Here is a 22,322-nt window from a genome sequence, read left to right on the forward strand (position 1 = left end):
GCTTGCCTTTTCTGCTTCAACAAGCTGCTCCAAGGACAGAGCCTTACGATAATGATGTGGTATTGAGAACACCTACACAGGATGCATGACTAAACCCAGTTAAGGCCTCTTCAATAGACTTTTAAGATTTGGTGGGTGGGTGTGAGGATCCATCTTACTGCTACCCAAGAGAAGTCTAATATGTAAAGTTCCCTTTTACTTATTAAAACTGCCATCTACTAACCTGGAATGGCCTGCCTCTTTCTCTGGTTCCCCCCCGTCTTCTGAGTACATGGGCTAGTTTCAGATTATACCCTCCCAAGACAGTTGTGGACCAATAGAGATTCCATATATGTATTTTCTAACTCCTTGACTTGTTTTATCAACACCCTTTGTCAAAGTGAAACCTGACTTCTAAACATGTTTCCAATGCATTTATCCATTTTGAAACTTAGCCTATCTCCCTTTATTTTTCAACTAATAAATTCTTCTTAGTGATCTTTTTCTTGGTTAGAAATCTTTTTTGGGCTTGATTTTTTCTTATACTTTGTTTCTGATAACATTTGAGACAGTGATTTATGGAAATAACCTATTACCTGGTTTAATTAAGACATCAAGCATAGCAAAGGCCTCCTCTTGTCCTTCTATAATTCAACGGTATCTATTGTGTCAAAATAATCTCAAGAAAATAACAAATTTGACAGTTGTCCATTATTTAAATACACATGAAGGTAGAATTTAGCAAAAATATAGAATAATGGTACTCAGAATAATGACTCATAATATGTTAGATTTATACTTTAAAGAGGAAAAAATCCCCAATAAGTATGAATGTAAACTGTACTCTAGAGCACTAGTCCTATATGATATTCTAGAAAAACAAGAGGCCAGTGGTTAAATAAGCTGGTACAAGCACTGTGTCAAGCGATGGGTCATTTAAGCACTGCATTCTGCTGAGGATTTATAATGCTTATTGACCTACTGTGGGATCTGAGAAATTTAGCAGATTCATCAGCTTTGCTTAAACACAATCCTTCTTTCACATATGTAGACAAAATACTTCATGAAAAATCTTTGGAAATGCTGCTTTCAATCCATGTAATTATGTATAAATACATGGCCCAAGGTATTTTATAAACCATATATTTCAAAAGAGTTCCAATAAGCATGTCGAGTACGTAGGGATAAATGCATCTTATATACCTTTAATTTTGAACCTGTTCTATGATATGTGGCCTCCGTGTGATAATTGAATTTACTTGTCCAAATGAAGATGCCTTAAAGTTTCTCCCTTAAGTTTCCATTAATAAAAGCATGAATTTTCAGGATTTTGAGATTTTTTCCAGTTAGGTATTTTAAAACAAAAAAATTTGCTTGTTGATTTCTTGAGCAATTTAATATTTCCCAAACTACCAAGAGGTATTTATTTACCTGGCCTGTGGCGGATGTTCTTCAGAGAGCCACATTTAGATGTCACATGGCTTAGGTCTATCTTCTTGGTAACAATCTGCACCTGTATGAACCACATAAAATACGCTTAACCTGGTTGAGACATGGACAAGTCCCCAAGCTCACACATAAAATCCAGAAACATATCCATACTCACAACATACAACAACACAGAAACCCAAACTGAAGTACACACACACACACACACACACACACAGGAAAACATAACCTCCCAGTGTCCTCCCACATTTGGTTGGAAAGAAGGACCAAAATGAAAGAAAATCTTAGAAAAGAAGATTTTTTTTAGTAGAAAAGAGATCATGCCACAAGAGGATAGAAACACCTGGATTAATAAGGCAAGCTTCCACTCACAGAATGAAGCCACGCCATGTTAAACATTTCCATAAGCAAAAAGCCAAGTGAAGAAATGAATTATTCTTTAAAAAATGATTTTTACATAAAAGTAACCAACATTGCTCATAGATACAAGAAGACCAGCATTGCTTTTAGATATAAGAAGAAAGCTCAAAGCTTTTCTAACATGGTCATGTCTTGCCTAAATGGAATTTTTCTTATCTACCAAATTATAAAATAACTTTTTTTCCCGTGTGTTAGAAATAGTGCTTTTCCAATTGTGGTCCATTGTCCAATGCGTCAGAAGTACAAGGGTATTACTGAATTGGAAATGGGGCCAAGGAATCTGCATATCTGAACAAGTGATTCTTCTCTAGAGGAAAGTTTGACAACTGTTTTGGAGGTTGGAAGCTCCCCTTCCTACTTTAAGATTGTCATATCAATTTATCCTTTGCCACCTAGTTGTTTTGGCCAGTAGGGCCTGCAGGAGAGGATAGGGGTTGTCCTCTGACACCCTCCAGGTATTTCCTAGGACTGAGACTGCTTCTGCAAGACTACCACATAGTTTGCACTTATAGTCAGGACACAAGGAGGAGGGCCACCATGTCAATGTAAATACTGATCCTGAGGCTAAGCTCAGCATCCTTAAGGAGCCTAGCAAAATTTGCTATGGACTTTCGATGACAGTGACATTTTCAGGCTCAGTGGAACTACTTCAAGCAACAGGTGACAGGTCCTGGTAGAAGGCACTGGCTTGTCACCTCTTTCATTGCTTGACTGTATCTCTGCCTAGCTGAGGAGCAAGGAGACAAGAGTTATTAAACAGGCAAGAATTCTGGACATGACACTCTTGAGTCACAGATGCCCAGAATCTGAAGTTTAGGTGACAAGGATCTGTAGAATAGAGAGTCAGCCTGGGTCACCTTTAACATTTGTATTGTGTAATGAACCATGCTTCCTTTACCTTGAGTTTGCCTGTTTCAGCTCTGCCTCAACTAGGTTTGAGAAACATGGATTCTTCTTTCCCTTCCTCTCAAAAGATATTATTTCCACTCAATTCAAGACACAGGAAAAAAAAAAAATCCCATCAAGACAAAGTTTATACTGCGACTTGAGTCTTTTCACTTTGAATGACAGATGAACTGTGCTTCACTAGTTTTAAATTATTTCAAATGATATCCTAACTCTCATGAATAGTGATGTACCAAAGATGGACATTACACCCTTTGGGTACTTTCATGTAAGTCAGTCTTTGCCTCAAGAGTAACTGAAATGGAGCTATAAAATGGTGTGCCCAGCTGACGTTTGCAGGGGAATAGAGACAACATGAGGAAGAACCTTGAAGCCGAAGGCCAGCAAACGAAATTGGCAAGTGAGGTGTGTTTGCCATCCTCCTGAAAGACATGATGCAGCCCTGTAAGATTTTATTCCTCAACTGAAAGCAAGAAATTTGCTGATAATCTTTCAGGGAAGGATGGGAAGCCCACCAGCAAAAATGCAAGGGTGACAAACTCCCAGACCAGGGGACTTGTGGAGCAGCAATAAGTAGGAGGTGTGTATTGTGAGAGAGGCAGGAAAAGAGACAGGGCGCTGGCTGTGTAGATGGCTCCACACAATCAAGACAGCTTTCTAACAGAAGCTTCTACTTACATTTCCGCCCCCAGCAGAATGTTTGATGTTATCCTTGGAACCACATCGGGACTGAACCTTGCTAAAATCAATCTTCTTGTTTAAAATCCTAACCTAAAAGGAATTGGAGGTAACTTTACTGTGCATTTTTCTTTTATTATGCTTGGCATAGGGAACCAGAAAGGGTTGGTGCCAAGGAGGCTCCAAAATTCCTTCCACCTACATAATCATTTAAGAGAAAAAAACCTAATACTGGAATTGAAGAACGGATCTATCATTTAATATGAGCCCCTAGTCCCCTGAGTCCCCAAGGGCCAAATGCTCAAGAACTTTAGATATCTAAGTTACAGGAGGTGTAACCTGGAAACAGAAGAAAAGAAAAATAAAAGTTGGATCATCTGTGACTGGGAGGCTTCTGATATTGTGGGCAACACTGGGACTCTGTTTCCACTCTATGGAAGGTCTAATAGTGTAGTTCAGTGTAGTTCTTGTCCTACCCCTGTTCAATCCTACAGTGTCAACCATCACAGTTATAAATCACCTGGTATGCTTGATTGTACTACTGGTCCGCATAATACAGGTGAGGTTCATGACTGGTTGGGCTGAATGCCATAGATGGACTTCTCATTCATCCAGTAGAACACTTGCTTTCCCAAGAGGGTCAACAAAGAGGCTCAGGGCCTCGTGAAAGTCTTTTCTCTGACAGCTGCTCATACACAGCCATAATACTTGGATGGTTGGTGCCAAAGCATTCTTTTCATTATTTCAGAGGGGAGCAAATTTAGGACTGCTAGTTAACTGACTTATAGTAGGTCATGTAGACGCAGTCCAGGCCTTGGCTAGGTCCAAGAGATTTGAGGTTAGGTGTTTTATTTCTATTTTCAGGAAGTTCAGTATTCATCTTGAAGACAATAGCAAATCTAAATCTAGATAGATATTATTCTGGTATAATGTAACGTGCAAAGTAATAGCTCTTGTGGCATTTTCCCATGTGTCTTAAATTTTGCATGTTTTGGAGGGTGCATGAGGATGTAAGCGTGGAAAGAAAGGTTTACTTTTGTTGTTTGCTTGCTTTATTTTATTTTGGCTACTTCAACTCTTCTCCCTATATTCCCTCAATAGCTAAAGAGAAGTTATGTTTTCAATGCTTTGTCCTCTTTTAAAAAAAGTTTGTCCTCTTTAAAAAAAAAACTAAATAAATATATCTAGATACACAGCCATCTCCAAGAATGGTATCACATCTCTTGGTGTTTGCAAAAAAGAATAAAAAATTCAAGATGACATTGAATCCTGACTATTTTTAACCAAAAGCTTAAATTGCTGTGCCTGCCTGCCACTGACAAGACAGCTTGTCGCTTACAGGGAAATATCATTGACAGCTCTCATTGGCAGCCCAAGGGAAAGGCCTCTTGTCAAACTCTGAAGTCAGAAAATATGATGATTGGGTCATTCTTTTGGGCATGATAAAAATCCCAATTTAAAAAGAAGGGGGGACTATCACAGAGTCTATATCTAACAATAAATATAGTGGCATGCTAAGAGTTTCATGTAAAATGTAGTTGCCAGTAACTTTAAGTCAATGAGGGTCATTACATTTTAAGCCTCTAGATAAATAACTTTTAGAAAGCAAGTAATTTCATTATTTCAAATAATAATATTTTTAATTATCTTCCTTGAGTGTCTATTTTGGCAATGAAATAGAATTCATCTAAGCCATTTTTCCTAATCCTTGGGGATATATAGGGCCTCATATTTCATTTGCAAATTTTATTTTAGAGATCATTAGAGTACCAATCAAGTGACTCATTACCCAGTGATCAAAAGCTAAATGTTAAATCTGATTCACTTGTTGCAAAAATGGAAATTCCAAATTCAGTTGCATGAATCTGTTTGACTCTAACATTTAATCAACTGGCAATTTTTATGATTTCTAAAACAAATGATTCAAACTCCATGGGGGCACATTGCCAGCATTACTTAGAGACAATTTAAAATTTAAAATCCTAAAACTTAAAGGCTGCCTTGTGTTGATTTTCCCCAGATTTTCTAGAGAATCATAGATTTTCCAGTGAAACAATTAGCTGGCATTTTTCAATGGGACTTTCCCAACCTACATCTGTTTAATCATAATGTGAAACAGACATTTGACATGGATTAATGTCATGTTCTTTATATATTTCCATATTTGCAATAGCTTCAGAGTATATTGCCTTTGTTTCAAATAAGGTAGAGCATGACATTTAGCATTTTGCTTGATGGTTGAATAGACAGAAATGAAATCACTTTGGGCACTGGATGCTTGATGCTCAGTAAGATTTATGCTCTAGCCTGACAACTTGCACCTAAGCACTTACCTAATCTGTGTGGTGCACATTTATGCTTTAGCAAAATTATAAAATACTTCATGCCAAAGATCTCTGGAATTATTTACCAGTAATTAACACTTTAAAGAGTTAATTCTACAAATACCAGCCATCCTCAGAAACTATTGCATAAGACAGAAAAATAGATGGTTGCTGTGAAGGACAAAATTTTATTCCAGATTACTATTTTTTTTTTTTTTTTTAAGTCAGAGAGTCAAGTTTTTAACTCTCTGTGCTCTTTGGATGAGTCTAAATAAAAATGACTTTTTTGGGGAAGAAATTTCCATTGAGCTTTGTCTTCCTATATGTCAAGAGAAAATTATTTTAACATCTCAGAGATGGTCTAGAAAAAAATACAACAAACCTTTATTTGATGAACTAATTTTCTATATTCATGATATGGAGGGAAAATATTTGAATAATCATTATCCAAGGATAACTCTAAACCACATTTTATTCTTATCAATTTCAACCAAAATTTTTAGTTGCACTATTAATGCAAAAAGGGGTGATTTGAAAGTGTGTGACAATCTTTCCTTCTGTATTCAGAGTGGAAGGGAAAAATGTATTATTTCTATCAAATGATTCATCTTTCTAAAGCTCTGCCTTGTTCAAAATTCTCCCAAAATCTCTATTTCCTATTAAATGCATCAAAATTTCTTAGGTAGGCAACCACGGTTCTCAGAAATTTTGATTTTTTGAGCACTCTTCTCAAAACTTTACATTTTGGCCAGACTTTACATACATCATCAACTAGAGATTAATTGGAAATGTGAAATGTAAAATGAAAGAAAACGCAATCCTAATTTATAACTTTTAGTAAAAAATTTATAGACCATTAGTTGGAAATGTGAAATGTAAAACGAAAGAAAATGCAATCCTAATTTATAACTTTGAGTAAAACAATTTATAAACCAGAGGCATTAATCACAGGTCAACTTATATTTCTTAAGCAATGGGATTTTGATTTTGTTTTGTTTTTGATTTGACACTCTCTGATGCTGTTTTCTTTATCAAAAGACCCACATGTCAGCTGAAGATAGCAAGCTATGGAGAGTAACTGGGGTCCAGAAGTTTGGATTCTGGTCTTGGCTCTCCTACAAGATATTGCTAGGCTCTACAGGCATCCTCTAGGTATGAACCTCAATTGCTGTAAATTTCTTTCTTCTTTATCCAATGTTGTTTTAGAAAGAATGTCTTTTTTTTTTTTTTTTTTTTCTTTTGAAAGGGTAGTAGTGGCCCGTAACCCTTCAACTTTATTGGAGATTAAGTTTTTCCTTTGGCTTTACATCACTTTCCAGGAGTGCTTAAATAAAGCCTTTCTTCGTCCTTGCATTATAAAAACACTTCTCTATCTCTCCCCAAAATATTTTCCATTCCATAGCATTCAATTTTAATGAAAACTATTTATCCATCCTATATAGAGTTCTGAGATATTGTATACTAAAACAAACAAACAAAAAATATGACCACATCAGGTATTTTTGAAGAATGAAAGTTCTCTGGAATAGATGATGTTTTTCAAAGATTAATCTGTTAACCCTGTGTCCAGATTAAAATGCATAAAAACTTTATAGTCTATTTCAAATTTTAAATAACCCTAACTATACTGATCAATAACTTCTTCAAAACTCAATGGATCAAATACAAGCAATAAATACATTAGAGTACACATTTAAACGGAAATAACACTTCATGTCAAAACATACAATTCCAGAGCTGTAAAGGAAAAGGATAAATTGGAGGACCCATTAAGGGGTCAGACAAATTTTTCTATGCAGGCTGTGCCACACAGCACAGAAAAGGGAACCACATTAAAAACCTTGAGGTGAATAAATCATGCTGAAAAGTTTGTAAAGAATTGTTTGGTGGAATAGACATTGAGTTTAGGCATTGGCCTCTTTGTTAAACATTGGCATTACATTTTTTTCTTCAGTTTAAATTTTTTAAGAAATTTTAGGGAATAGAGGACCAAGCATAAAGGCAATGACTTTTAAAGAGTTTGTTCAGTTGTTTGAAAACAACCTGAGATTCAAGGTTGTTCCCAAGTTCTTGCTTGGCTTGTAAATGAACAGCAAACAAAAAAGGTCTCTAGGAGTGCCTGGGTGGCTCAGTTAAGCATCTGCCTTCAGCTCAGGTTGGGAGATCAAGCCCCGTATTGGGCTTCCTGCTCAACGGGAAGCCTGTTCTCCCTCTCCCACTCTCACTGTTTGTGTTCCCTCTCTTGCTGTGTTTCTCTCTGTCAAATAAATAAATAAATAAATAAAATCTTTAAAAAAAAAAAAAGGACTCTATAGGTCTCAGCTTTGTAAACCTAAAATAGTAATTATTTTTCATAGTTTTTAAAAAAATAATTAATGTTTATAAAGCTTAGATCCAAAACTTTTCATTACCCTACAAATGATACTTGAATTATAGTTCGACAGGCTATGTCTTTATGTCTTGCATAAAGACAGGGACCATGATATCAAGGAGCTTTTCTTTTGACACAATATTGACTTTCTCTCCCTCTCTCTCTCTCTCACACACACACATACAACCTTGTTAATACAATACAATGCATTTCAGTGAACAGCTTTCCTTCATGCTGGGTTGACAATATTTTAAAGTTCATGGGATATTTTATTACTTTTCTTATTTAGCACTTACTTTAGCCCAATGAGATGGAAAGAAATGGCTTGGAAAGAACTTAAAAATTACACAAGGGCAAGGCACTAGGGGAAGATGAAAAATTAAAAAAAAAAAGTCATTTCTTTCCTGCATAGATGGTAGAGACCATGTATTATTGTCTTGTTCCCCTTTTGTCACATAGTATGCAACAGGAGTTTAGTAAATATTTGACAAAATGATATCCATGTGAATGAGAAATAAATCTAAATGTGTTTCAGTTCTCTTTTAGTTTATAATTTTATAAATTTACTTCTACGTTACTAGCACTCAGTAGATCCTTCATTGTGGTGGCCATCATAATTTTATATAATGAGAAAAAAAGTTTCAGTATAATTCATTACTTGCCTCTAGCATTAACTTCATTTTCTCCTTGAATATAAAACTCAAAGCAACTTATTCAAATTAGATGTGAAAGGCCTAAAAAAGTCTCAAGATAATGCCTAAAACTTTTAAGAAAATATAAAAAAATTCTCTACATTTCACTCATTTCATTCCCTCCCTCTCTTAATGCTCCCTCTTTCCCAATTACATTCCTCTTACTTCAGAAGCACTGAGTTTTTACTCAAGTTCAGCTTGCCCTTTGTAGTACAAATAATTAAGGAATCTATCAGACTAACTAAATGAGTATTTTCAATGAGCTCTAATGTAAAAATACTATCATACTCTAAGTAGAACCATGCATTTGAGAGCTTAAAGTGACCTCACGGTTTGCTTAAATGAGCTATTGCTACATTATGATGGTGCTAATACATTAAATGAGATGGTACTACAGAAGTGTATTTTGTTGTTCCTATTCTTTTTTTTTTTAAGATATTATTTATTTATTTGACAGAGAGAGAGAGATCACAAGTAGGCAGAGCGGCAAGCAGAGAGAGAGGGGGAAGCAGGCTCCCCACTGAGCAGAGAGCCCGATGCGGGACTCCATCCTAGGACACTGAGATCATGACCTGAGCTGAAGGCAGAGGCTTTAACGCACTGAGCCACCCAGGTGCCCCTTGTTGTTCCTATTGTTATACAAGTATGAAAACTAAGGACCAGAGATGTCAGTATCTAAGGTCACATAATGAAAAGCCTGGGCTTGGAACTCAGCCCTTATACCCTGGTCTAATATTCTTTTAGCCAGAATTCACTATAGTCCAAACATGGGAAGTTTCTTTGGGTCGTAACTGTAATGGCACCAAGCATTCCCACTCATTAAGTCCATGCATATGGTGTTCCACCACTTTCATTTAACTTTCAGTCAACAAATATTTATTGAGTACCTACTATGTATTAGACCCTAAGGACAGGATTGACATCATCCTTAATTTCATGAAGCTTATAGTCTAGTAGGTGAGACAAGATAGACATTAAATAACTAATTATACAATGGAATACTAAATTCTACGTGTGGCGAGAAGCACTGTCTACACCACGCAAAGTATTTCAGATTGAGAAAAGAACAGATGCAGGGAGCCCAGTTAAAAAACTTAACAACTACTGCAGTGACACAGACAAGAGAAAATGGATCCTGTGCTACAGTGGTGCAGAGCAGACGAAGAGAAATGGGTGGATTTAAGAGCTGTTCTGGACACAAAACCATTAGCACTTCATGATGGCCAGGATATGGGATGAGGACAGGGAGATGAAAAGATGACTCTTAGGTTTTTGACTTGGCAAAGTCCTATTATTTGAATGGGTATAAAGATATTTAAAAAGAATCATTTAACTTGAATTTTCCACTCTCAAATATCTACATGGCATCAGCCACATTGATGTTTCTGGTGTTCCTAAAACACGCAAGGTCTGCTTCCACCCCAGGGCTTTTGCATGTGCAATTTTCTCTGCCTGAAATACTCTCTCCCAGTTATCTATGTGGTTCAGCAGTTCCTTAAAATATTTCAATTATCACCTTCTTGATACTTTTCTAGTCATTCTATCAAGACATGTCATATCTTCTCCACAAATTTTAAATCTCTTCCTCGATTTGTTGTTGCCTTTCTTACTTTGTGACATATTTTTTCCTATATAATATTTTGTGACTTGTTTTTCTTCCTAGAATGTAAATTCTACAAAGGTAGGAATTTCAAAAATTTTTGTCTGTCTTGTTCATTGTTATATTCTCAGTATCCAGAACACAGTATGGAACATAGTGGGTACTCAATAAATACCTGTTGAATAAATAATGAGTAAAATGAATGTACAACTTTGACTTTCTGGAATTATTGAAGAAATACAAGACAACACCATTTATTTTAAAGATGCCAAGGTAGATTTTAAAATTAATATTTCATTATATGTCCTTGATATTATCTACGGGAATTTGGAAGTTGGTGTCTATACTCTTTTTAAAAGATTGATTTTTAGAATTATTTTAAGAAATAATCTGCCAGTTGTAGGAGAATAAAAGATATGATAAGAATACAACAAAACTTTCCAAATTTAATAGTCTCTATTTTTCAGTAGGGTATTACTCTAACACATTATTTGCATTAAATTATTTCACATAAATATTATAAAGGATCAAAACCCTTACATTTCAATACTGATGTGATAAAACCTCAGTGTGGGAGGTGTAGGAGGGAGTATTAAATAAAGTGTTGCCATCCTCATGTTTTGCAACCAAAGTTAAAGCAAACAAACAATAACTAAGGTACATTAAATTGCATACTTTGTAGAAAAGTGATTCTTCATTAAATACAAAATTCTAGAACTTGAATTTACAGCTCCGACTTTAAAGGATGTTATTAGAAGCTGTATACGCAAGATGTGGGTACTATAAGGACTTCTGTTTCTTTGTGAAAATGTGAAATTTAGACTATGAGAAGCTGAATAGCTCTGATATCCAATGTTCCTTACTTCAATGGATTGATATAGAAGTGAGGGTTAGAAGATAGATTATTTTATTTCTAGAATGTGAGGATATACTTCATAGGTCCTAGTCTAATGGATTTATCTAAATCGATTTTCTGCTAGTCAGAAAGATGCTATGGCAACACTGATTGGGAAGATAATAGATTGACAAATTCTGTAAGATTCTTTATATAAAAGAGAAGTACTGTTCTCTTCTTGAACAGGAGTGACTTGCTTGAAGATACCACCATCTTTTAGTTCACCTGATCTAAAATGACTGACTGCTCCATGAATAAAGAAGTATGTAACTTACAGGGCAAGCAATCAAATCCACAGGCACTGCCTTGCAGACATCATGACCTATGTAATAACCACCCTATCCAACAACTATAAATGGAAACAGCCTTTGTGAAACCACCTCACCAGTAACTTTCAATTATGACAAGAGTACACAAAAATTGTGGTTTGTGTACTGATCTTCATAAAGCTGATGGAGAAAAAAAAAGAAACTTATTAAAGCAAGTAAAAGTAATCCACATAAATCAAAGCACCTACAAAAAAGCCCATGCATTGATAGAAAAGGTAAGAAGTATTATTCACTGAGTTCCTGCCTAATTTTTTTATGCCATGCATTTAGAGAAATTTTTTTCTTTACTTTTGTTTAAATTTTAAAATTAGATTGAGATTTGATGTAGAATAGGAGCTAACTATATTGAAATAGTTTTAAATTAATACACTTACTAACACAGTCTTACCCGAGCCTTGAGTTAAATTAACCCCAACCAAGGTCACTATCTACAGTGAATCTAACATTGCGTATGCTCTTTCCAGTAGAATGAATTTGTACTTCAGCTGAAAAGACTAACTTTATTGCTTTCTGTGAAGCTCCTCATGTTGTCATCTCTTTTATCTCTTCCATTAGGCATTGATTTGCCTCACTGAACTGAGCCACGAAGTTAAGTCTCTCTTCTAATACAAAATCAGACCTTTAATAGAAGTGATGATCACTGTGAGCATACAACCTATACATATGGAAGAGCAGTAAATGCCCAAATTGAAGCAAATAATAAGGCTTCCCAAATTGGAAAGCGGTTGAACTTCCAACACATATATAGTTTTTATTATATATTTCCCCTCCCAATTCTTAGTGGTTGCACAAACAGCAATAAGATAGCTTTTAAAATTAAATTATTCACACACAATCTAACCACTCTGGATTTTATAACAACAGAGCCCGTGTAGAAGAATTAAGGTTACATCTATAAATTTGCTCCCTTATTTATCAATAAGAATTGTGTGACTATTTTTCTCAATATCTACAGACTGTCTATCTCTATTACAAAACTTTCCTTCTACAAAAAGTACTGCTATTGTCCTGTCCTCGTCATTGATTCTGAGTTGACCACTGTCATTCCAACATCCTGGGATTATCCAGTTTATAGCTGGGAACGACGTGCCAGTAGCTTCAATTTCCCCAACAGACTGCGGTTAGGCATCCTTAATCAGAGAACAAGGGTCTTGAGCGTATCATCTCGACAATTTCTAAGAAGCTTTAACATAAAAATTTTTCCTAGTCATTCTTCGAAGTGGAAACTCTTAACAATCCAGTCAAAACCTGCAGTTTAACATGTACAGAAAAAGAATCTCGCCTCACTTTTTGTGTTTGAGGCTTTTAACGGATAACGTTAAAGTGGTAAGTGATATATTTTTCCTACAAAGACAGTTCAACTGCAGTGCACCTCAATCTCTCAATTCATTTCCCCCTCTAATTTAAACATATTATCCCATCTATCACAAAATAGAGGCAAATATCTTCCTTTCTTCTGTTTCTTATCTTAGTGTGGAAATACCTCCTGGTTCTCCAACAAAAGTCACTTCATAACTCCTCTGTTGTAGATTTTTTCCCCAGTCATCTGCAGTTGAGATACGATAATTTTTCAGCAGGTTTAATACTCACCTTATGAAAGAAGAGATGTTCTTCAAATGACACTGTGAGTGTAAGGCTGTTTCTGTTCTGCAATTTTTTTTGTCATTTGTCTTTATTAGTCCTTAATTACTACAATCTCTAAGGCAGTTTTAGTTGAGTTCAAAAGAATAAGGCATCTTTATGTCAGTTTAATGAATTACTGAGTATAGCAAAAGTCAAGTGACATTAGACATAAAAATATTCATAGATATGGTAAAGAACCAGAAAGAAAAAGAAGGATTCCTATTTTTTTGGATTGGTTTAACCTTAGTGATTCTGGCAAAGCTCAGGCTAAAGCCATTCTTCATGCCTCTCTACACTGAGGAGTCATTTAAGTAGGACCAAATATTATAGAATTTTTGTGTCAAATTTTATCAATAATTATTCCATTTTAGTTGAATTTTCTTTTCGGTTTCAAGAAAATGTCTGAGATAAATTATGTTCCCTTGTGATTCTATGAAGAAACATATTATTTTCAGTATCAGTATTTTCTGGACTATAAGCCAGTAAACCCCACATTTAAATAAGAAAAACACTACATACAAGGACATTTATAGAAAGAGAATGGATTTTAAATATAAATAATAGCTACACCCTTTTAAGAGGTATCTCATCAAAAATTAAAATGATAAACTTTCAAGTTGGCACTAAATTGATTTTATTCAACTTAGTCTATTATTTTTATATAAATAAAACAATGTTTTATTTATATAAAAATATTTTATATTTGGATATTTCCAAAAGGCCCCCAATATTTCATTTTCTTGGATGTGCAAAACTCTGAGGAATGCAAGAGCAATATGAGATTTATGAAATCACAGGATCAAATTTGGTAGAATTAGTTTTTTGTTTTGTTTTACTTAAAAAGATTTCTTATAGCTCGTATTTTAATAACATCTTTTTATGAAAAAGCATTTGTCTATGACTTTATTATTACAGAACGTTAGTCATTCCACAAAGGGCATATGGACCACCACTACCACCACCCTCTGCTTTCCCCAATTCCTTTGGTGGGTTTTTCGTAACTCCTTGGGCTTTCTTGAACAGAATCACAGAGAGACAGCAAAGAAGTTTGTTGCTAAAGGAAGAAGCAATGCTGAATTTTTGTTTCAGCAGTTAGTAGGAGTCCTTGATAGCTTCACATTTTGGCAAGATCTTTCTCCTAAACCTGCCTGAAAATACATTTTCTTTGGCATGAAAGATGGACACCAAAAATCAGTGACAGAAAATATAAGACAGACAAGAAAGAGTGGCAGAAAAGAGCATTGTATTTAAAAGAAAGTCTTTTGGGAATGTTGAGAGGGCACCACAAGTTTGTTGATATACAAAGGAAATTCTTTCTTTCTTCTTTCTCTCAAGATGGGTTTTATCTCTTTAGTGATAAGAAAAGGCAAATGATCCCAAAGGAAGATCAATATCACAAAGGAAATACAAAATGATATTTGTATTATCTCCTTCCAGGATAGTTGCTTCATCTAAACACACAGTGTAGAAGCAAGGTTGAGGTCAAGGCAAAATTCAAAGGCTCCTGGTTGGCAAAAAAATGTGAATGTTTGTACTGGAGCTAAAGTTAAGAATTAATAGGTAGAGCTTTACTAATAATCCTCTTCAATACAATTAATCTTAAGGAGAAGTTCTAATCCTATAATTTCATTCATCAGAATTATTCAGAACTATCTATTATCAACATGAATGTCCACCCTTTACAATTTTTAAGCATGAGTTGCCGGAGAAGAAATCTGGTGAACCATGTTGATCTGGGAGTGAACATGGGGAAATAGGGGAACATGGGGAAGATATCATAGGAAATCACTGAAGAAAGGAAGGAGATAAAAGCAAAATCACTAAAAAGATCATCAAATGAGATCACAGTCAGGATCTAACCTACACCACTCAAATTCATATCAGAAATGTAAGTTTAATCTCTTATGCTAAAGTCCACAGGGCAATAGACACATTCAGAAAAGGTCGGCTAGGCAATCAATGGAAAGATTCTCCTAGATGGGGAAATCAAATTTACCCGATAACCAGAAGGAATGGATATGTCATGTGATTTTCCTTATATTTTATAAGCCAGCTTTCTCAGACGAGATCCAAATTCTTGGCAATGAATCATAACCAGGAACAATTTAACACCTCCAACCCCCTTTCACGGTAAGAACTGTTCATTTATAATGTGAAGAAGGGGATTTTAGTGGGATTTTACTTCTGACAGCAAGTATGTTGTTCATGTGATTCTTACCTGCCCCCCTTTAGGCTGGTATTTGATGTTGTCTGTCGATCCGATTTTGGATTTGACATTCTTCAGGTCTGGCAGTGGTTGGTTAATAAGCCGAAGCTGCTTCGGAGTAGCAGGAGATTTTGGAGGAGTACGTATGATGGCAACTTTCTTCTCACTGGGCACCAAGATGGCAGATTTGGGGGTTCCTGGTGTGTGAGGGGTCCTGGGGTAGCTCGGGGTTCCAGGAGTGCCTGGCGTGCGTGAAGAATAGCTGGGTGGGGTGCCAGGAGTGATGGCAGTTGATCCAGGGGTAGTGGGTGTGGAAGTTCCACTCTTTCCTGCTCTGCGAATCGGCTCTGACCCTATATAAATGAACAAAACCAAACCAAACTCACACCACAGCATCAGAAAATTCTTGCGACATCCTTTTCCCTCGGGTTGTTGGAATTCACGATACATGAACTTTTTAAAGAGTTTAGAATGTTTGTGGATTACAACAATCCCCCAAAAGGTGAAAGTTCCTTTTTTTAGGCTTATAACCTGGTAACATTTTTGAACATGCATTGCTATCAGTGCAAAGAAAGAACTTGGGTTTTCTTGATGTATTCTTCTTACTTCTCATTACGAAGGCATCAAAAGTTTTTTTATCCTTGTGGGATCATTAAGGCATGTGGATCTGCTGTAAGTTGGCAGAAGAATCTGCCCTTCATGTTCTATGTTAAGGGTTAGTATTTACTAAAGATTTCCTTGAATGATGTGTGGATCACTTGCTCTTTTGTGCAATAAGTTCATTCCAGGATTCAGGTAGACATACAACTGTGTACTGCTAGCAATAATTTTGACCTGTGTGCAAAGTCATTTATTGAATTGTATTTCAACGTTACTCTTTCAGCTTATATTGAGTTGCAAATGTGTTTACTTAAATCTATGCAATTATATCAGACATTGTTTTACAGTATCATGTATTTCCTTTTTACGAAAATTTGGCTCAGCTCTTAATACCAAAAAAATACCTATTTCTCTTCTTAGAAAAATGGGATTTTTAAAAAAGATTTTATTTATTTATTTGACAGAGAGAGATCACAAGTAGGCAGAGAGGCAGGCAGAGAGAGGGGGAAGCAGGATCCCCACTGAGCAAAGAGCCCGATACGGGGCTTGATCCCAGGACCCTGAGATCATGACCCGAGCCGAAGGCAGAGGCTTAACCCACTGAGCCACCCAAGTACCCCCAGAAAAATGGGATGTTTTGATAACATAATCACAATGAATCTTGTGCCTGATTGTTTTCTCTTATATTTTCATTACTAGTTTGCAGTTTGGAGTCGAATTAATAACCACCCCCTCCCCCCCGCCGCTGTCAATGATACAGGCTATTTAAGATGCATTTCTTTGCCTCAACTTGACGTTAGGGTCATTTTATTATTTAACTTCTTCCTTTACTATGTTTCTTTCGTATTAACTTTTTAACTGTGTGTTTGAATGCCATTTCAAATACTTTTTTGAACGTGTAACACTATGATGAGACTATACCACCTTACAGATTTCAAAGCCCTTTTGTGAATACCAAACATTTGATGGCCAACAAACACAGTAGTTAGAGACAGCTCTTATCATTCCTAATTTAAAAATGAGGACATTGAGTCTCATTTACCCAGATAATACTAAATTCCAAGCCACATACGATATTTAGTTTCTTAGCCTTAAAAATCTTTTGCTTAAAATAACACATTGATTTTAATAATAGGGCACTTATTCACATTGTTTGCATTTATTATTCAAATTCCTTCAATTTTGGGGGGTGTTTTATAGGAAGGGCTTGAATTTTATTTTTTATTACTAAGTATGTATACTTTGTAGGATCAATAAATCTTCTAGAAATTTTGTAGAGGATAAAGGTATAACTCATTAACTTTTAAATCAATGAAGTGGAAGGGATCTTTGAGTCATCGGTGTGGGAAGTTCTTCCTGAGAAAGGGGATAATTAATCTTTGCTGAAATAATTACAAAGAGTGAGCTCAAGAGAGCTTCATAGATAATTATAATCTACAGGCAATATTTATTTACCCATTGGTCTGGGTTCAGTCTCCTGAAGAAACAGAATCATTTCACTTCTTTCAGTGAACAGTTTTTATGTATGAAGTGAAAATTGCCCTGTGTCCTTTGTTTTTTTTTTTTAACGTAAGGGCAAACAATAGGTGGACTCCTCAACCAACAATTTGAAATTGGCTATAAGAAGACTATGCAATAAATTAGTGTGTATTCTATGATTTTTATCACTTTCCACAAAAAAAGGCATTTCAAGACCAGGATGATACAGCCACATCCAACTTCCTTCATACATAGTTTGTTTTTGGACTGAGTTTTTGATGTTCGAGTCAGTTACTGTGTCCTTCAGAAAAATCTCTTCAGAAACATCATTTCTTCCTTAAATGTTTTCTCTATGACTTCATCACCTTTGAATAGCTCAGGTCTTTTGGGGAGCAGGATATTCTCTCTGTTATTTGCCAATGTACCTAGCACAGATGCCTTTCATGGGCCCTGAATACAGTAGGAGTTCAACATATTTCCTTTTTAACAGTACAAATTGGATTCAGAATTTATGAGTGTGTTGAGGTGTTTTTTACTTCATGGAGACTAAGCTGAAGCAATATTCTGCATGTGCATAACAAGTTTCATTAAAGGAAATAAAATTTTTTAAAGTAAGTGTCATTTTTATACTCATAGAAAATGGCATTAAACTTCAGAAAACTAAGGAATGGAAGTTTTGTGTTACATCTGAAGAATGAAGAAAAACCAAAAGCATTAAGCCCTAACACCACTGTTCAACAGATACAATCAATTTTTAGTGTAATAAATTATATTCTTGTCTTCAAAATGACAAAGTTGAACATTTCCTATTTGTTCCGAAACCAAGTTAAATCTGAATTAATAAAACAATTTAAAGAAATTTATGAAAAATACATATTCACGAATTACTTTGTTAAGCTTATTAATTTTGGTTCTTACTAACTTGTCAACTACTCAATGACAATGCCTTTCTCTCCACTTGGGCTAACTGCGTAGCTTTGTTTCCCTCAACTCTTTTCAATAGCTGTACAAAATGCCACGACATGTCTATGTGCAGTTACAGAGATGATGAGCAAACGGGAGGAGGCATATTGCTTGCTCTTCTAGTTGTCCCCGTGCTTTTTAGTTATTGCTATATATAGAGAAAATAAACCCTAAGCCCTGAGATTATCAGAGTATGAATTATGTTCATTACCACATAATAAAATACATTATGCTTATGAACATGAGTTAGAAAGTCAAAATAGAATTGGTTCAGAAATAAAAACAATTTGTATGCAGATGCACTTTAAAAGGCAGAGCACAGTGGTTTGAAGATGTGGATTTATGGATAAAATGCCATTTTGCTTCCATAACCACAAATAGAAGCATAATTCAAAGTTAGTTATCTGAAGAGCTTCTATATTACTGATGCCCAATTCCAGCTCCGTATATTTGGAGTTAAGGTCTTTTCTCAAGTGATTACTCTCTTAAATGCCTTCTTTGCTAGTTCGTTTGAATATTTTCGTTATGAAAGGGTTTAGTGATTTTAAAGTATTCCTGGCACGTATTTCAAAGAGTATTAATTTTTCAGGAAACTAAGTTGTGTGTAGGTCACAACTGCTCTAAATACAATAAACATTTTCACTTTAGGCAAAAAACATGCTTTAAGTGCCATACAAAATAGTCACATTTAAAGTGGGCCAATTATTATTAAATATTTTAAGAATAAGTGGTAAAATCAACTATAATAAGATAGTAGTTGCAATTTCTACCATTTTTAATGGATTTTAAATGACAGAGATTATATTCTCCAAGCGATTCTACATAGCAGTTTTCTAGTACTATTTCTTCCAAATAAATAGAAAGAAGATATTAAGAGGGCAGGTCGTGAAGTTATCAGTGGGCTGAGAACCAAATTCAACCACTTTCTATCCTAGTAGCATTGGACAAGTTACTCTCTTTTTTCTTATCAGTAGATTTAATGAGGTTATTAATACCTAACCATCCGCACTGTTATTTAAATTGAATGAAAAATGTGTCTTCAGATTTTAGCATCTATACATGCTCAATAAATGGTACTATTTTTGTTGTAATAGAAACATGTTTATGAAAATAATTTGAATCCATGCTTTAACTAGATAATCTTGGTAGTAACACAACTCCTGAGTGGGTAATGATTGGAACATTTTTATATTTCTTATTTAAACTGTGATAACTGCCAACCAGTTCATTACGGGCTATCCGTCAAAAGAAACTGAAACTATTGCTCTGAACATGTTATGTGTACATCCTCATTGGGATGCAAATTGTTAACAAATTGAGCAGAATCTGAGGTTTTGATTATTGGGTCTCCAGTAAGATTTTAGGACTTGGATTCCTAAGAAGGGTTAAGCTTACATAGATACATATTTTTTAAAATTCCTGACTATTGGTTTTCTCTATTAATTACTTCTTTGTAGGTCTCATTTTCCACAACAATCATTTTAACTCACACAGCTGTTTTGGATCCATCAATAGGCTGATTTTCTGATTCTTGGAGGAAATATAATCTGTTCTCAGTGCGTGTTTTCCTTGGAAGATGTAAAATACAAACACATAATAAGCTCTATGCCACTTAAAGGATTAAAAAGGAAGCCAAATGAAAATAAACCTACTGGTAGTCCGCCGTGCTGAAGAGGAGATGGAACTGTTGAGAGAGAAGGAATTCTCATCTCTGTCTCCTGACACACCACGACGAGGAGGGAGAATGGAGGAGGGTCTGGGCAGAGAAGAGCGCTTTTCTGGGCTCTTGGTTACTCCATCCTGATTGGGGGAAAAAAAAATTGGATTCTTGTCAATCTTCAATTACACACAGTGATTACGTTGCTCTATTTTTCCTCTTGTGCGGATAGATAAATTTCTTTTAGTATACACTACTGCATTTCATGTATTTATAAGCATTTCTACTTTGAAACTTAGAGTCTATATTTGCCTAGAAGTTTTATAAAATATATTATTTTGGAGTTAGTTCTAATAATTGGTCATGAAATTCAAATTCTAAATAATAAATGGGTAAAATGAATTTACTCAGGTAATCTCCAGTGAATTAATAATTTTACTAAAAAAATCTTCATTAGCCTAATAACTTATTAATCAGAAAGGGCTGCCAAGGGGCATTGCATGCATACCAATTAACAATGACCACTTATGTCCATTATGTGATTGGAATTCTAAGTACTTTACATCCATTTATGATTTAATTCTTGCCACAAAATTCTATGTGCATTTCATAGCCAAGGAAACAGGCTGAATTAGTTTATGTAATTTTTTCAAGATCACCGAGTTGGTAAGTAGCAGAGGTAGTATTAAATCTTGATGTGTCTGATTGAGTCCAAATGGCATATTATATTATATATAACTCGCCATTATTAGATGATACAATATTATATATTATATACTACAAGTGATATATATTTATTACATACAATATGTGTAGTATTATATATAATACATTTTATTTTATTGGTTTGTGTTTGAAATTCTACAAAACACCAAATAAATAAATAAATAAATAATAATGAACAGTCTACCTAGAAAGAGACTTTTTTTTTACTGGTTGACTATTAATAACTATTGAGACTTTCATTTGTGTTTAAGAGGGTTTATGGTTTATATGTCAAATATTTTAAAGTTTAGTCTTTGTTTTTTATATATTTACTGAATTGTGTCTTATAACCTCCGAAATTATTTTCTTTTCTGAACTTTCAGTTGACCTGCTGCCTTACCTTGTTCCCTGATTCTGAGTATGGCAAACGGTCTGTGGAGCCTGCTGAGGTGGACTGTATTGAAAAACTGTCAGAAAATGAAGCCCTTTGAGACGTACTAAGGCAAGCAGAACTGGATCTTGGGGACTTTGAGCTACCCTGTAAGGCAGGAATCTTTGACAAGGTAGAATTCTAGCCATGAAAGAAAACAAACAAAATCACAAAATAAACCAAACTATGAAGTAAAAGGAAAATAAAAAATATGTATAAACATATAAGAAATTAAATGCCTACTTGTAATAAGACCACATGATAAATGATTATAATCAATGATAGAAACATATATTTATGTTAGAACAAGAGATATTCATTGAGTAACTCATTTTTAACTGGAACTAACTTAAGAATACTCATATATGAGAATATAGACCAAAATATTCTTCATGAATTCTACATATAAGTTCTGGTTAATCCATAAGTCTCCCAATGATACTGTATTTGGAAAACATCTTGAGAGTTGGTTGGAATTGTTCCTTTAATAAATATAACCTTGGAGGTATATTTATAATCAATGTCTTGATCACATTTCAAGAACTTTAGAACAAAGTATATGTAAGGCTTCATAATGGAAAGTACTTTCTTAAAGTTGAGAAAATATATTTTCAGATATCTACATTGACTTCATCAGAAAATCACAGATTTCATATAAAATTAGCTCATTTTATGAGTAAAATGCCTACTGGGGGCCAAGTTATGCTATAGAATTAGTAACATCTTCACGCATAGACCACAGTTTGTATAACGTGTTAGAAATTCTAAAAATGAAAGTTAGCACTAAAGATATTGCCCATGAAAACCACTATTTCCAGGTGTTGATAGTCCCCTGAGAGATAGTCAGCAAGTAAAAATCAGTGGGTTGGATGAACGGCTTTGGAAGGACACTGATGCTCACATGCTACATGTCTCATGGGGGGGACTTTGTTAAAAATACAGAAAGGCATGATGAAGCCAAGAACATTTTGTCTTCAATAATTAATATGATTTAGCTGTTACAAAAACAGCAGTTG

The 22,322-nt window shown here is 34.9% G+C and overlaps 1 protein-coding gene across 2 annotated transcripts in view; it reads right to left on the reverse strand.

The window, feature by feature from the left end:
• Positions 1-22,322, reverse strand: part of MAP2 (microtubule associated protein 2) — a 217,612-nt gene that overhangs the window by 6,839 nt on the left and 188,451 nt on the right. The window contains exons 12-16 of one of the 2 annotated variants that reach the window (XM_080798084.1): positions 21,277-21,447; positions 20,167-20,314; positions 15,485-15,825; positions 3,433-3,525; positions 1,411-1,492 (exon numbers count right to left, since the gene is read on the reverse strand). In XM_080798084.1, coding sequence (XP_080654210.1) covers positions 1,411-1,492; positions 3,433-3,525; positions 15,485-15,825; positions 20,167-20,314; positions 21,277-21,447 — 835 coding nt within the window. The remainder of the gene's footprint in view (positions 1-1,410; positions 1,493-3,432; positions 3,526-15,484; positions 15,826-20,166; positions 20,315-21,276; positions 21,448-22,322) is intronic. The other variant, XM_080798085.1, reaches the window with a different exon arrangement.

The sequence above is a fragment of the Martes martes genome, assembly GCF_963455335.1.
Source record: "Martes martes genome assembly, chromosome: 3".
Classification (NCBI taxonomy): Eukaryota; Metazoa; Chordata; class Mammalia; order Carnivora; family Mustelidae; genus Martes; species Martes martes.